This window comes from Aythya fuligula, chromosome 2, assembly GCF_009819795.1.
Source record: "Aythya fuligula isolate bAytFul2 chromosome 2, bAytFul2.pri, whole genome shotgun sequence".
In the NCBI taxonomy this organism is placed as follows: Eukaryota; Metazoa; Chordata; class Aves; order Anseriformes; family Anatidae; genus Aythya; species Aythya fuligula.
Genome location: NC_045560.1, coordinates 33853609 through 33868365, shown reverse-complemented (window position 1 = coordinate 33868365; position 14757 = coordinate 33853609). Strand labels below are relative to the sequence as shown.

The following is a 14757-nucleotide window of genomic DNA, read 5'->3' as shown; positions in this document are numbered from 1 at the left end:
CGTATGATTAGTAAGGATTATAGGTCTTGGAATTTGAGGAACATCTTTGAACTTCATTGTATTTGTTAATATTGCTAATGTGGGATCTACAGGTGTAGTCAAGATGTGGTCCCTTTTCATCTCTACCCAAATTATTAGCAGAAGTGGAAGAAGAGAGAGGAAGACTATTGCTATGTACTAGCGATAACACAGTAGGTAGTTTTTCTCTTTTAAGCTGAAGATTGGACTTTGAACTTTCAGTAGGTGATTTTACATCTGTGTGTGTGTGCGCCACAGTAGGGATTCTCTCAGGTAGTAAAACTCTTAATATAATTTGCAAATATATCATTTTCCTTCTTTATATGTTGCAGAATGTAAAATTGTATCTATTTATATATAAATTCAAAGAGATGAACAGCTAGTCACTAATACATTTGCTCTTATTGAAACTAGTCAAAATTTAGCTGAAACAATAAAATATTGCCCATATTGTGTTAGGGAAGCACTGTCTGGTAGAAATAAATATGGTAGGGCAAATCAAATCTCAGTTTTCTGAATTTGAAGATTAATGTTTTATTTATTTATTTTGCATATAGATTTTCTCTTGAAAGACTGATTCTTCTTAGATTCTGGTAATTCAGTAGGAATTCAGACTGCAAAATTTCTGTACTGTGTTATCTTATGACCCCCAAAGTCTGCCTTGAAAGTATACTGAGATTAGGGTAAATATGTTAAAATTACAGAATTGAGTTAATTTAGTTAAGAGCTTGGCGATGAAATAGTCTTTCAGTGTTGGAGCCTGCAGAGACTGCATTTTCTGGGGGTGAGAGGGTTGGTTTTATTTTTCATCATTTCAGGAAGAAAGTATTTCATTGAGAGATCTGAAATTGTTATCTAACCATTCAATTCAATAAGTAAGAGTTTAAAGAAACTTTATCATCAAATACCATAAGGTTTATACTAATACGTATATTTATCAGCACTTCTAGAACTTCAGGGTCTGACTGTGATGTATACTATTGTATATTTATCTTCTCATTATTTTATTGTTTAAATTAAATTACTAGTTACAAGTAACAGTGGGAGACTCTGGGTAAAGTTTCAAAAGCTAGTTAAGTCTATCTGATTGCTCATTACTGCTGAAAAGTGATACTGCTCCATTTAATCTGCTAGTGGTGGATACTCCTCCACCTCTAACCTTAGCATTCGTGGTAACCTCACTAACCACCAGCCATTAATAAAGTCAGTGAAGGTGCTAGAAACGGAGACAGTTTTTTTTTAAAGAATCTGTTCTTTCGGCCAAAATTTAGAGTTTACATCGGTGCATTGGCTTAGTTGGCAGGCAATGGTACTGCTGTGTATCTTCACTGACTGCAATTAACTACTTTTTTAATATAGTCACCATTCAAATATTTCAGGATTTTGAAAACCAGACAGTTATGACACTATTGAAATGAATGTAATGCAGCAAATGAAATGGTTGCAAAGTTCAAACATCCTACTGTGCTTCTGGAATAAATTTTGTAGATTTAGCAGAAGTTCTGTAGTCTGCTCCATTTATTTTCTTTGTGCTTTGAGATGTTTTCATAAAGAAATTAGTATCTTGTGTACATGAAAACCTATTTCTCAGACCTTTACAGAAGATTTGAAGGCAAGCTCTGAAGTGAGGATTTTACCTTAGTAAATTGTCTTGAATGGAGTTCACGTGTTCACAGAAGTGGATCGTGCCTGAAATGTTTTTTTGTTTTGTTTTGTTTGTTTATTTCACATCAGGCTTCTATTAAGAAAAAATAAATTTAAAAAGTTAGGAAAATGAGACCATCATTGTCAAAAAACTAAGTAATTCTGCATTACAGATTACTTACCTTAGTATTAGGTCTTTTCAAATGATATTTTTTCTCTCTTATCTAGCATTTTAGTGTCATGACTACAGCACCAAGACAAATGTTATTACTTATCTTCCTCTGATACTGTCCGTTAATACCACAGGCTTTTTCTTGCATACTACGGAGTGCATGCATTCCTTTTAATGTAACTTTCTCTACCCTCTTCCTGCATTAGGAAAGCTAATTTGGGATAAAGGGAGTTTGTAATCTGTTGAGTATATTCCAAAATTTCTGGGTGATGTTAGTGAATAGAGCTGCAAGACAAACATGGAGGCAGACTAGCTGGCTTCACAGTCTGGGGAGAACCTAGTCCTGTACATCATCAGCCGTAAGGCTTGTTTGCTAGGTAGTTTCCCAGTTCTTACCATTAACTACTACCAGGTCTTTTTTTGCCTTGCTCAGTATTGGTGAATTAGCCCTCAGTTATGAGGTGCTGTCTTTTAAGAGCCACTTTCAGTAACTTGCCAGCAGTGCTAGTGAAATGGGGAGGTCCCAGTTGGCCGGAGGTTAGAGAATGAGACTCCAGTCTGCAGTAAGGGCAGGAAAGAGGATCCTGGAAACTACAGGCCTGTCAGTCCGACGTTATTACCAGGGAAGGTCATGGTGCAGATCATCTTGAGTGCCATCACATGGGTCATGTAGGACAACTGAGGAGTGACGGAGGGAACTGGGGTGGTTTAGTTTGGATAAGAGGAGGCTGAGGGGAGACTTCATCACTCTGCAACAGAAAGGTTGAAGCAAGGAGGGTATTCTCTTTTCTCAGGTGACAAGTGATAAGACACAAGAAATGGTCTCAAGTTGCACCAGGAGAGGTTTAGTTTGGATGTTAGGAATAATTTCTTCACAGAAAGGGTAGCAGAGCATTGTAGCGGGCTGCCCGGAAAAGTGGTGGAGTCCCTGGAGACTCCAGGGATGTTTAATAGACGTGTGGATGTGACACGAAGGGACATGTATTAGTGGTAGGACTTGGTAGGCCAGGTTCATGGTTGGACTTGATGATCTTGAAGGTCTTTTCCAACCTAGAAGATTCTATGATTTCATTGTTGCTAAAAGTAGCACAGTTATTTTTGGGGGATCAATTTGTAAAAATGTAGACTGATCATTTCTACTCTTTTCCATTTTTATATGTGTTTGTGCTGAGCTACCAACTAGTAAATGCTTGTGTGTATTTGTTGCTTATTGTAAAATACTTCCTATAGAGTGAATTGGAGAAAAAAAAAAAAAGAAAAAGGAAGATAAGTTAGAGAGGCTTCTTAACATGCTCAACAGCGTTTAGTTCTCTGAATTCCATGTGAATACTCCACTACGAGTGTTTGTGTGTCACAGGCACCAGTGTGTGTAGGTTCCAGAAAATGGTACTTATCCTGGGGACAGAGTGCCTGAAGTTGACACAGCAACAGGCAAACAATGGCCAGCAAGGCAGCTGCTGCGTGGAGGTACCCTGAGAACTGCAGGTGGCTGTGGAGGAGCTGCAGGTAAAATGGTGGCACCTCAGTGACAGCACCAGCAGCATCTCCTAGCAAGCAGTGATCTTTGCTCACATTGTACATCCTGAAATGTAGTAATGTTTGCATCTTTGCTATGGTGACGGATGACATGGGGTGGCCGCCAGCTGAAGGGTGCAGGTAGGAAGTGCAGATGCTCGTCAGTCTGTTGCATGAGATTTCAGTACCCTGCAGTTGGACTGTCTCCTGGAATTCCAGAAGGAAATCGTTTCAAAGAGTGAGTTTGTTTAGTTAAGGTTTTCATAGTAACTAATAACAATCTTATAATGATTCTTAACCATCACCCAGTACTAGGAGAGAGGTGAGTCCAGATTCTTTTTCTCTTTCTTCCTTAGTTTTTTATTTTTTATTTATTTTTTATTTTTTATATTTCCCCTCTGCTCTCACATAGTAATACAGTCCTTGAAGAGTTCAACTTGGGACCCCCGTTGAGGTCTCCTGTGGATCACATACAGTATGATCTGTGCTGTACATGTGAATGGAGAATGTGTATTTTTCATTGCTGCTATCTCAAGAGGGAGAAGAATGAAGATTCTTGGTGGTAAACCCTTCATACATGACCTCACTCCAAGAACTTCCTTTTTTTTAAGGACACTTACTGAATTCTTACTGAAGACGTTTCAGAGTTTCATCTAGACCAACAGATGCAAATTACATTCTTTCCTTCTCAAAGCCACATGCATGCAAGACAGCAGCCCAGCGGCTTTAAGACTGGTTGTTGCATTTTACCTAAATCACTTTGCTCTTTTCTGAGTAAACTTTGTGGCTCTCCCCTAGCTGTCATGGTAAGCACCAGAATGCTCTCTAACCAAGCATTCACTAAGAAAATCTCTGCAAAGGTAGGCTTTGAGAAGAGCTTTGACTGTGTGCCAGGACAGCTAAAGTACTGTCTTCTATGTTGCGAGGAAACCCCACTCGCCACAGACATCTTGAAGATGACCACTTTGAGGTCTCTTCATTCTTTCCTGAGGTGTTGCACAATTTGAGCCATATGTTTTTACCATATTGGGCAAAGCAATTGTACTTCACTTTGTGTTGAGCCTCTGAGATGCATGCTGTGAGCTGACTGCTCACTGTTTTGGCATCCCCAGTGGTGGAATGCGTGCGCAGAGGATCAGATCTCTCAGAGGAAGAGGAGAATTTACTGACATCCTTATCCACATTCCAGGGCATGCCTTTCATCTCCTCATCTGCACCATTGTGCTGCTCAAGAGAGAGGGTCATTAATGTTCTTCCATTCACACTGTAAGGACAAAGTTCAAGGGACTCCATCCTTTATGTGTGCTATGAGCTAAATTCCTATGTGTTTGGGTATATGAGGTATGTCCACAGCCACAATGAAAGAGATGAAACAGGTAAGGAATATTTCAGTGGTTTGGTACTCAGTCTAAGGATCCTTTTTTCTCTGCAGTGCTCAACATTTTGCATTCATGTTACGGTGACCTCTCCATGCTAGTGGAATATAAATGACAAAAGACAAATGGATAGGATCATCAGGAGTCACTGATGTCTTAGCAATAATATGTTGATTTCTCTCACCTGGCGAAAGATCCTAAGATATTTTTTTTTCTACATCTTCAGGGGAGGGGAGAAATGTTTCGTCAAACTTGGAAAATTCCCTTGAATGACAGCAGTAAGTCTAATCAGAGGATAATCAGGTTATATCAAACCTGTTAATTCAGTATCTGACCACTTTATTTGTTTCAAATAGATTGCTGACTTGTAAGCATCTATTTACAAATTTATAGTGTTCCTATTAAATTTAAGTCTGCTGTCTCCCTGGGGCCAGGGTCAGGGACGTTGCCAGGAAGCTTCCTAACCTGGTACGCCCCTCTGACTATTACCCCCTTTTGATAGTCCAGGCGGGCAGTGATAACATCGAAGAGAGAAGCCTCAAGGCTATCAAAAGGGACTTCAGGGGAATGGGTCGGTTAGTGGATGGAGCGGGAGTGCAGGTGGTGTTTTTGTCCATCCCTATGGTGGCAGGGAGGGGTACAGAGAGGACACGGAAAGCCCACCTGTTAAACACGTGGCTCCGGGGCTGGTGCCAACGCAGAAATCTTGGGTTTTTTGATCATGGGGCACTTTACTCAGCACCTGGCCTGATGGCCGCAGACGGGTCCCTATCTTTTAGGGGAAAAAGGATCCTGGGCCAGGAACTGGCAGGGCTCATTGAGAGGGCTTTAAACTAGGTAGGAAGGGGGATGGGGCTGAGGCTAGGATTGTTGGGGCTGTGCCAGGGGGAACAATGGCAAGGCCGGTGGATAAGGCAATGGCCCAGCTGAAGTGCATCTACACCAATGCACGCAGCATGGGTAACAAACAGGAGGAGCTGGAAGCCATCGTGCGGCAGGCAGGCTACGACTTGGTTGCCATCACGGAGACGTGGTGGGACCAGTCTCATGACTGGAGTGCTGCAATGCCTGGCTATAAGCTCTATAGAAGGGACAGGCAGCATAGAAGGGGTGGTGGTGTGGCTCTCTATATTAGAGAGTCTTTCGAGGTTGTAGAACTCGAGGTTGGGAATGACAAGGTCGAGTCCCTTTGGGTTAGGATCGGCAGGGACAACAAGGCTAGTGTCCTGGTCGGGGTCTGCTATAGACCGCCGAACCAGGATGAGGAGACGGATGAGGAATTCTACAGGCAGCTGACAGAGGTTGCAAAATCATCAGCTCTTGTACTCGTGGGGGACTTCAACTTCCCTGACATATCCTGGAAGCACAACACAGCCCTGAGAAAGCAGTCCAGGAGGTTTCTGGAGAGCGTGGAAGATAGCTTCCTGACGCAGCTGGTTAGTGAGCCTACCAGGGGAGGTGCCCCGCTAGACCTTCTCTTCACAAACAGAGAAGGACTGGTGGAGGACGTGATCGTCGGGAGCTGTCTCGGGCAGAGTGACCACGCAATGGTGGAGTTCACTATTCTTGGCGAGGCCAGGAAGGGGACCAGTAAAACCGCTGTATTGGACTTTCGGAGGGCTGACTTTGAACTGCTCAGGACACTGGTTGGTGGAGTCCCTTGGGAGGTGGTTCTGAAGGGCAGAGGGGTCCAGGAAGGCTGGGCGCTCTTCAAGAGGGAAGTCTTAATGGCGCAGGAACGGTCTGTCCCCACGTGCCCAAAGACGAGCTGGCGGGGAAGAAGACCGGCCTGGCTCAACAGAGAATTGTGGCTTGATCTTAGGAGGAAAAAGAGGGTTTATAATCTTTGGAAAAGTGGGCAGGCAACTAAGGAGGACTTTAAAGAAGTAGCGAGGCTGTGCAGGGACAAAATTAGGAAGGCCAAAGCTCATCTGGAGCTCAATCTGGCTACTGCCGTTAAAGATAACAAAAAACGTTTCTATAAATACATCAACACAAAAAGGAGGACTAAGGAGAATCTCCATCCTTTACTGGATGCGGGGGGAAACTTAGTTACAAGAGATGAGGAAAAGGCGGAGGTGCTCAATGCCTTCTTTGCCTCAGTCTTTAGCGGCAATACCGGATGTTCTCTGGATATCCAGAACCCTGAGCTGGTGGAAGGGGATGGGGAGCAGGATGTGGCCCTCACTATCCATGAAGAACTGGTTGGTGACCTGCTACGGCACTTAGATGTGCACAAGTCGATGGGGCCGGATGGGATCCACCCAAGGGTACTGAGGGAACTGGCAGAGGAGCTGGCCAAGCCACTGTCCATCATTTATCAACAGTCCTGGCTATCGGGGGAGGTCCCAATCGACTGGCGGCTAGCAAACGTGACGCCCATCTACAAGAAGGGCCGGAGGGCAGACCCAGGAAACTACAGGCCTGTCAGTTTGACCTCAGTGCCAGGAAAGCTCATGGAGCAGATCCTCCTGAGAGTCATCATGCAGCACTTGAAGGGGAAGCAGGCGATCAGGCCCAGTCAGCATGGCTTTATGAAAGGCAGGTCATGCCTGACGAACCTGATCTCCTTCTATGACAGAGTGACGCGCTGGGTGGATGAGGGAAAGGCTGTGGATGTGGTCTACCTTGACTTCAGCAAGGCTTTTGACACCGTCTCCCACAGCATTCTCCTCAAGAAACTGGCTGCTCTTGGCTTGGACTGGCGCACGCTTCGTTGGGTTAGAAACTGGCTGGATAGCCGGGCCCAAAGAGTCGTGGTGAATGGAGCCAAGTCCAGTTGGAGGCCAGTCACTAGTGGCGTCCCCCAGGGCTCGGTGCTGGGGCCGGTCCTCTTTAATATCTTCATCGATGATCTGGACGAGGGCATCGAGTGCACCCTCAGTAAGTTCGCAGATGACACCAAGTTAGGTGCATGTGTCGATCTGCTTGAGGGTAGGAAAGCTCTGCAGGAGGATCTGGATAGGCTGCACCGATGGGCTGAGGTCAACTGCATGAAGTTTAACAAGGCCAAGTGCCGGGTCCTGCACCTGGGGCGCAATAACCCCAAGCAGAGCTACAGGCTGGGAGAGGAATGGTTGGAAAGCTGCCAGGCAGAGAAGGACCTGGGAGTGATGGTGGACAGTCGGCTGAATATGAGCCAGCAGTGTGCTCAGGTGGCCAGGAGGGCCAACGGCATCCTGGCTTGTATTAGGAACAGCGTGACCAGCAGGGCTAGGGAGGTGATCGTCCCCCTGTACTCGGCTCTGGTGAGGCCGCACCTTGAGTACTGTGTTCAGTTTTGGGCCCCTCGCTACAAGAAGGACATCGAGGTGCTTGAGCGGGTGCAGAGAAGGGCGACGAAGCTGGTGAGGGGCCTGGAGAACAAGTCCTACGAGGAGCGGCTGAGGGAGCTGGGCTTGTTCAGCCTGGAGAAGAGGAGGCTCAGGGGCGACCTTATCGCTCTCTATGGGTACCTCAAGGGAGGCTGTAGCGAGGTGGGGGTTGGTCTGTTCTCCCACGTGCCTGGTGACAGGACGAGGGGGAATGGGTTTAAGTTGAGCCAGGGGAGTTTTAGGCTAGATGTTAGGAAGAACTTCTTTACTGAGAGGGTTGTGAGGCACTGGAACAGGCTGCCCAGGGAAGTGGTGGAGTCACCATCCCTGGAAGTCTTCAAAAGACGTTTAGATGTAGAGCTTAGGGATATGGTTTAGTGGAGGGCTGTTAGCGTTAGGTTGGAGGTTGGACTCGATGACCTTGAGGTCTCTTCCAACCTAGAAAATTCTGTGATTCTGTGATTATCCATTTGTTTCTTGAGCAATAATGCTTTATCATATTCAGTACTGAAGTACATACAGTACATACTGATGTAAATACAGTACATACAGTGAAGTACATACAGTACATCTATTTATATACCATTTTAAGAATTTTATGTAGATTATGCTGTATATGTATGTATAGATGTATTATGTAGCTATCTGCTCTAATTATACTGATAAAAATTTAAATTACTGAAAATAGTTATTTTGATAATTACCGGCATTAAAATATAGATATATTAGAGTCCCTCCATCTTAATTAAAATTCAAACAGGTTGTACATTTTTTTTTCAATCAGTTTTTATTTGTTTACAAAATATAAATAGTCATAAATGCAATCTCAAATATTTTAAAAGCATAAGTTATACAACAATCTAGCTTCTGAAAAATTCTTTTGGTATCAAATACATATTAAATAAGTTGATATTCTGAATAATAACATTAGAAATGAAATAAAATAGGTCCTTTCTTTAAATTACTTCTAAATATTGAAAATATAAATAGAAATCATTAGAAATGAATAAATATTTTAAATACAATAAATAGGTTCCTAGAAGGAAATGAGGATATATAAAAATGAAAACCATTGTTACTATTTCTGGTTCTTAAAACAGAACAACACTGTCATCTGCCACATGACAGATTTGTAACAAAGGATCATGCCCGAATTAAAACATTCAGACACTGACACTCCTGGTGTTTTTCAAATAGCGAACAGCCCTCACGGTTTTCTCCATAAATGAAGTAAAGTCTCGGAGGATGAGGTGTGTGGTGATTTTCTCTATCCAGGTCTTATCCGATTTCAGCTTTGTGAGGAGGGATTTCTGGGTAGCTGAATCTGGGATGACCACTTCATCAGGATTTATCACCTGTGAAAAACAGAGTATTGAAGTGCCCTTGTTAAAATGGTTTAAACAATCTTGACAGTGATTGGTTTATACATAAGAATATGATTCAACCAGCTGTGTATTCACCCATTCTGCACAGCATTCTGCACGGCAGACCCCCCTGCAACCTGTGTATATCTACAGCTCCACTTCTGGCGTGGGATTTGAGGTATGTTTGTATCTGCTGCTATGTCTCCAGAAGAATCAAAAGCTCTTGTCTAATCTATAGCGTTTGTTCTGGTTTGCATGTTCCAGTCAAATGCGCTGCACTGGACAGATCAAACGCTTTTGCCTGGTGTCCACCTACCATGTGGTTAGCTGGGAAGATGCTGAACATGATATGTCCTAATCCATACTGGCTGCTGCATCCTGAATCATAAGTTAATTAGATGACATTCAAGTGCTCTCGCATTTGGTAGTAGATTAACGGTTTTCAAAAGACACCAAACTTGTCTAGCTGCTTAATTCCTACTTTCCAGGCATTGAGATACATGGAAGATTAACCATTACCACTTTCTTTGGTGTGTGGCATCCTAAGAACAAGATGAGTAAGAGAAGTTTCATATCTAATTCTAGCAGTCAGCTCTGGGAACTGGATACCCAAATGGTTTCGAAGAGCTTGTCCCATGGTGTGGCTGGATGACTTTTTTAAATGGGACTTGCCCAAATCATGGAGCAGTTTCAGTTCAGTTTCTAGAAGTCTAATTATAAAGTGTCTTATTCATCCTGTTCTTAAGATCTGTCCTACTCTTTAACAAGCGACAAAAGCACATGCACCTCCTTCTGGAACTTTTTTTTTTGGTCAAATTAAAGTAATGAACATTTGAACATTTACTTGTGTCTAGACTACTTGGAGGTGGATTCTGATCATGTTTAGTTACAGGTATGTCAGACACCTTTTTGCATGCTTTTTTTTTTTTTTTTTTTTTTTAAATTTGGATATCCAGACAGGTATCTTGCTAATGGATCGACTTGACCACAAATGACAGATTCTTTCCACCTGCTCTCCTTGCCTTAAACAGCAGAGAGACTTCCCATAAAGAAAAGTTTCCACCCTGGAGATCAAGGCTCCTGATTTTCTCAGAATCTCCATAGTTCCTTCAAATGAAGGGTTTGATTTGACCATTGAGTTTAATTGCACCTGTCCTAATTACCTCTACCTTTATAATTTTCAGAAAAGGCTAGTCTCACCGAGCTATAAAACAAACTTTCTGCAAACTAATGAGTTTGAGGTCAGTACTCAGCTGCTGTCTTATGACAGGACTATTATTCTTAGCAAGTACAGTGTGAAAAAAGCAGTTCAGCTTCCTTTCACTTAAAGAATGATGAACATAAATAAATATGTTAAGAAAGGTATTAGTATCAAACAATGGCCTTTTCAACACTGAAAAGCACCTTGAAGGAAATAATGCCCTGAGACTTCCGCAGTTCTTAATTCTGGAATCCTTACTCACCTGGGTGGTTCTTACTCATGCAAAGTTTCACTGATGACAAAGAAAGTATTCATCTTAAGGATTATTAACATGAGTAAGAACTGCAGGAATGAAATGAATTTTAAAGTGTGATCTTTCAAAGCACTCCAAAACACACAAAACAGCTGTCAGAAATGAATAGCCTTTAGTTTACTAAATCAAAAGAGAATCAGATGTCTATAAAGAATATACATATATTTTTCCCCATGATAGTTGCAAGCAAAACCAAGCTTTTCAATAGGCAGTGCCTTTAATTTAGTTGGGTCATTAACTTATGTTCTGAATTTACCTGTTTTCTTTGATTGTAAATTAGTGATATTTGAATACACCACACAGCTCACTAGAAAAGTTTGTTTTGGAGAGTTTTAAAGATTCATAATATTGTAAAACTGTATTTACTATTATTCATGTGGGTTTTAAGATAAGTTGTCGTATTTCTTGGAGTTTTGCAACATTAGGAGGTTAGGACTGAACTGCAGTTAGGAAAGAATTGCCTGAGAAGTCTCAGCCAGGCAGCATTAGCATATTTGTTCTTAAACAGAAAGCTGCATTTAATTGTCAGTTTGGAAATCAAAAATGAAAACAGTAAGTGGGAAGAAGAGTAGTTTCTTTAACAAAACAAACAAAACCTTTAAATTAGTCATAAGGTTAAGTATCTGAGCATAAGGAACTGCTGTCAGCTGTTCATCCTGAGAGAAGTAAGAGTGGGAAATGTTTGGCTTCGCAAGCTCCCTATTCCTCCGACTACACATCAGTTCTAAGTCACAAAAGTTGTCTGAGTAAATTTAAAAACAACTCACCATCTGCCTTATCGTCGTTGCCAGATGCTTTGTGCTATAGCACAGCGACTCAACTTTTTGCTTTTCACTAGTAAAAGTTTCTTGTACATATTCAAGGTAGGTCTGAAAGGTGAAAAGCCCGCTGGAGAGTTTCTTCAAGCATTTCTCCTGGAAAGAGAAAGGTGAGAAGGTCAGCTCTAACTCGGATGTGGCTTCGGCGGAGCGTGGTCTGTAGGGGCAGGTGGGCAGGAGGGAGGGGGGCACAAGCTGCTTTTGGGGCAGGCCCCAAACTGCTGCCGGGGTTCGGGCGAGAAGGGGAGCGGTTCCTTGCCTCGTCGAAGCCAGCCAGGAGACAGCCGTCTTCCTCCGTCACCTTGGGGAGGTTGAGGTTGTTCTGGACCAGCATCTCCATGCTGTTCTCGCAGACGGTGAACTTCTCGCACATCTGAGGGGAGAGACACCCATACCTCGCGTCGCACCTCGGCGGCGGGCAGCAGCCCCCGACCCCAGGAGGACGACCACCCCCTCGCGGCCCCGTACCCACCTCCTCCTGCAGTCGGGCCGCCCGGGCGTGCAGCAGCCAGGCCAGGGCCTCGCAGTCGGGCAGCGCCGCCCGCCTCGCCCCGGCCTCCTCCGGCTCGGCCTCCCCGGAGGAGTCGGGGCCGGCGGCCAGGGGCAGCGGCGCGGCGGCGGCGGGCGGAGGCAGCAGCGGCAGCAGCAGCAGCAGGGCGGCGGCGGAGCGGAGGGAGGGCGGCCCCCGGCTCCTCGCCGCCTGGCAGCCGTCGGGAGAGCTCATGGTGAGGCTCTTCTTCTTCGGCTCCGTCCCGTCTTCGGAGGAGGAGGAGAGGCCGGCGGGTTGAGTGAGCTCCGGGCATCCCTGAACGTGTATTTATCGAGGGGGCTTCGAGATTATTCACGGCCTGGGAAAATCCGGGCTGAGAACACGGGGGTGTGCGCTCGCCCCGTCTGAGCGCGGCGGGATTGTGAAACGGGGCCGTGGGGGGCGAGCCGAGAGGAGCCGGGCAGAAACATGAAGTCATTTTCCCAACCGGTAACTCCTTGAGGGCCGGGCTCCCGCTGCAGCAGCCGCGGCCGCCCGCTCACCTGGCCCCGCCGGGCCGGGACAGGGGCTGCAGCCGGGGCCGGAGCCCCCCGGAGCCCTTCGGGGCCGGGCACCCTCCCGCGGGGTCCCCGCGTCCCCCTCGCTGTCAGCCTGCACAGAGGCACGGACGCCCGTCGGGTGTCCAGCATCAGAGCCACAGCCTTCGAGTGGTTTGTGATTTACATCTGCGCTTCCCATGCTCTTACTGTGTACAAATACGGGGCTAAACGCGCTCGTTTAGCTGCACGCGTCCAAGCTGTACGTGGTCACAGGCACAGGGTGATGCGCGTCCCATGCACAGCGGGTGGAGGGCCAGCTCCTGCAGTCAGCACAGGGCAAGGACCGCAGGAAATGCCACGCAGTTACCTGTTATCTGCAGCCTTATCCTTCCACCTGCCTGGGGGCGGGGGGGGGGGCGGTGGGAATTTTAACATTTCGCAGGGAGATCCTTCACCCAGGGCATGTGAGTCTGTCCGGCTCCATCGCGTGGGGCACGGGCTGAGACCGACTGCTCCAGGCTAACTGCTGGGATGTCTCGAACTGATTTTGGCAAAACGGGCTTGTTTTTGTGAAATCTGTACCTTTATCTCGGGTGGACGGAAGCAGAGAAAGACCCAGTTCTGGTTCTGGAGTGTGGAAGATGTAACATGGGGCATAGGAGAAAGGATGACACAGTGTGACTGCACTTGGGTGTCCTCATGTGGACTCTCCTTTTTAACAAAGGCAGACACTGTCAGAACACACACACACACACACATATATATTATTTTTTTTCAGAAGAACCTGGATAGACAACCTCAGGAAAGAAGCAGAATACTTTTTTTTTTTTTTTTTTTTTGGAGTGGAAAGGCAGCTGTAGTGATTTTGCCCAGGGGGAGATGACAGCACTGAGATGCAAGTATAACAGAGTGATCCTCAGTAGCAGCAATCAGAACCATGCCTGGTGCTCAGCAGAGAGAAGCCATAGCAATAAGAGGATAATATTAGAATAACAGAAATAATAACAGAATAAAAGGATAAAACATAAAACTAACACTCTGAGTGACTCATATCAAGGATTTGTTTGCAAGGTGCCAAAGGCCAGAAACAAGCAGACCAGATCAGCTCAGTATTGCAGACAAGCCTGGTGTTTTCCTTCTGGTTCATCAAGGGCAGATACAGCAGGGATGGACACTCGTTTCCATTTGTGATAGCACATCGATGCACATCCAGGAGAAATATTTCCTTCCAATTCCAGACAGCTCATGACCTGTTCCCTGCAGACAGATCAGCTTTCCTTTTGTTGCCCTTTACCTAGCTGAACTGAAAACACCGACTATTCCTAAAATCACCTGAACTTGATGAAATGCTACATTTACTTAATAATATATTTTCAGCAGGCTTTCTGAAAGTTAGTCTTGTTTGTAATTTTTAATTTTGTGGTTTTATTTGATGTTGTCCTTTTTTCCTTGTATCATGTCCATTCCTTAGCAGTGTCCAAAAGACCTTTTTGTGCTGATCACTGTTATATGGGTTTACTCTTGACAATGCATCTAGTTATATCTTCAGAGTGAAATACAAAAAAATTCCAATTGTTGTTTCTCATCTTAAAGTTTCTAAGTTTTCTGTCTTTATTGCTTCTTACTGATTTTTGTTATGTTTTGTTTTGTTTTGTTTAGTCTTTGTATTTGAGTGTCAGTGTGACTTTTCAGAAGTACAGAGTATCCTTACATGCTCCCATGGAAGTTGCTAATTAATGCCTTATAAACTCAGTGCTTGACAATCCAGCACAAAGCACAGTATTCAAGAGGAGGAACTCAAATTTACACAATGCCATTAAAATGCTTCTGCTACTAGATGCTGTAGCAGAAAACAGATGGCTGTATCCTGATGTGCAAAACCTTCTTAGTGGGTACCCTCAAAAATAGTGGGTACCCTCAAAACTATTAACAAGGGATCTTGAGTTCCTATAGCTCTTTAAGAGATGGGTTTTCTGTTGTCCATCAAGACACG

The 14757-nt window shown here is 44.6% G+C and overlaps 1 protein-coding gene across 1 annotated transcript; it reads right to left on the bottom strand.

The window, feature by feature from the left end:
- Positions 1-9202: 9202 nt before the first annotated feature.
- On the bottom strand, positions 9203-12459 carry IL6 (interleukin 6). Its single transcript, XM_032182773.1, has 4 exons — positions 12208-12459; positions 11995-12108; positions 11685-11831; positions 9203-9394 (listed from the first exon to the last, which is right to left on the bottom strand). The coding sequence occupies exons 1-4, from the start codon at positions 12457-12459 to the stop codon at positions 9203-9205; spliced, it is 705 nt and encodes a 234-aa protein (XP_032038664.1).
- Positions 12460-14757: the final 2298 nt, after the last annotated feature.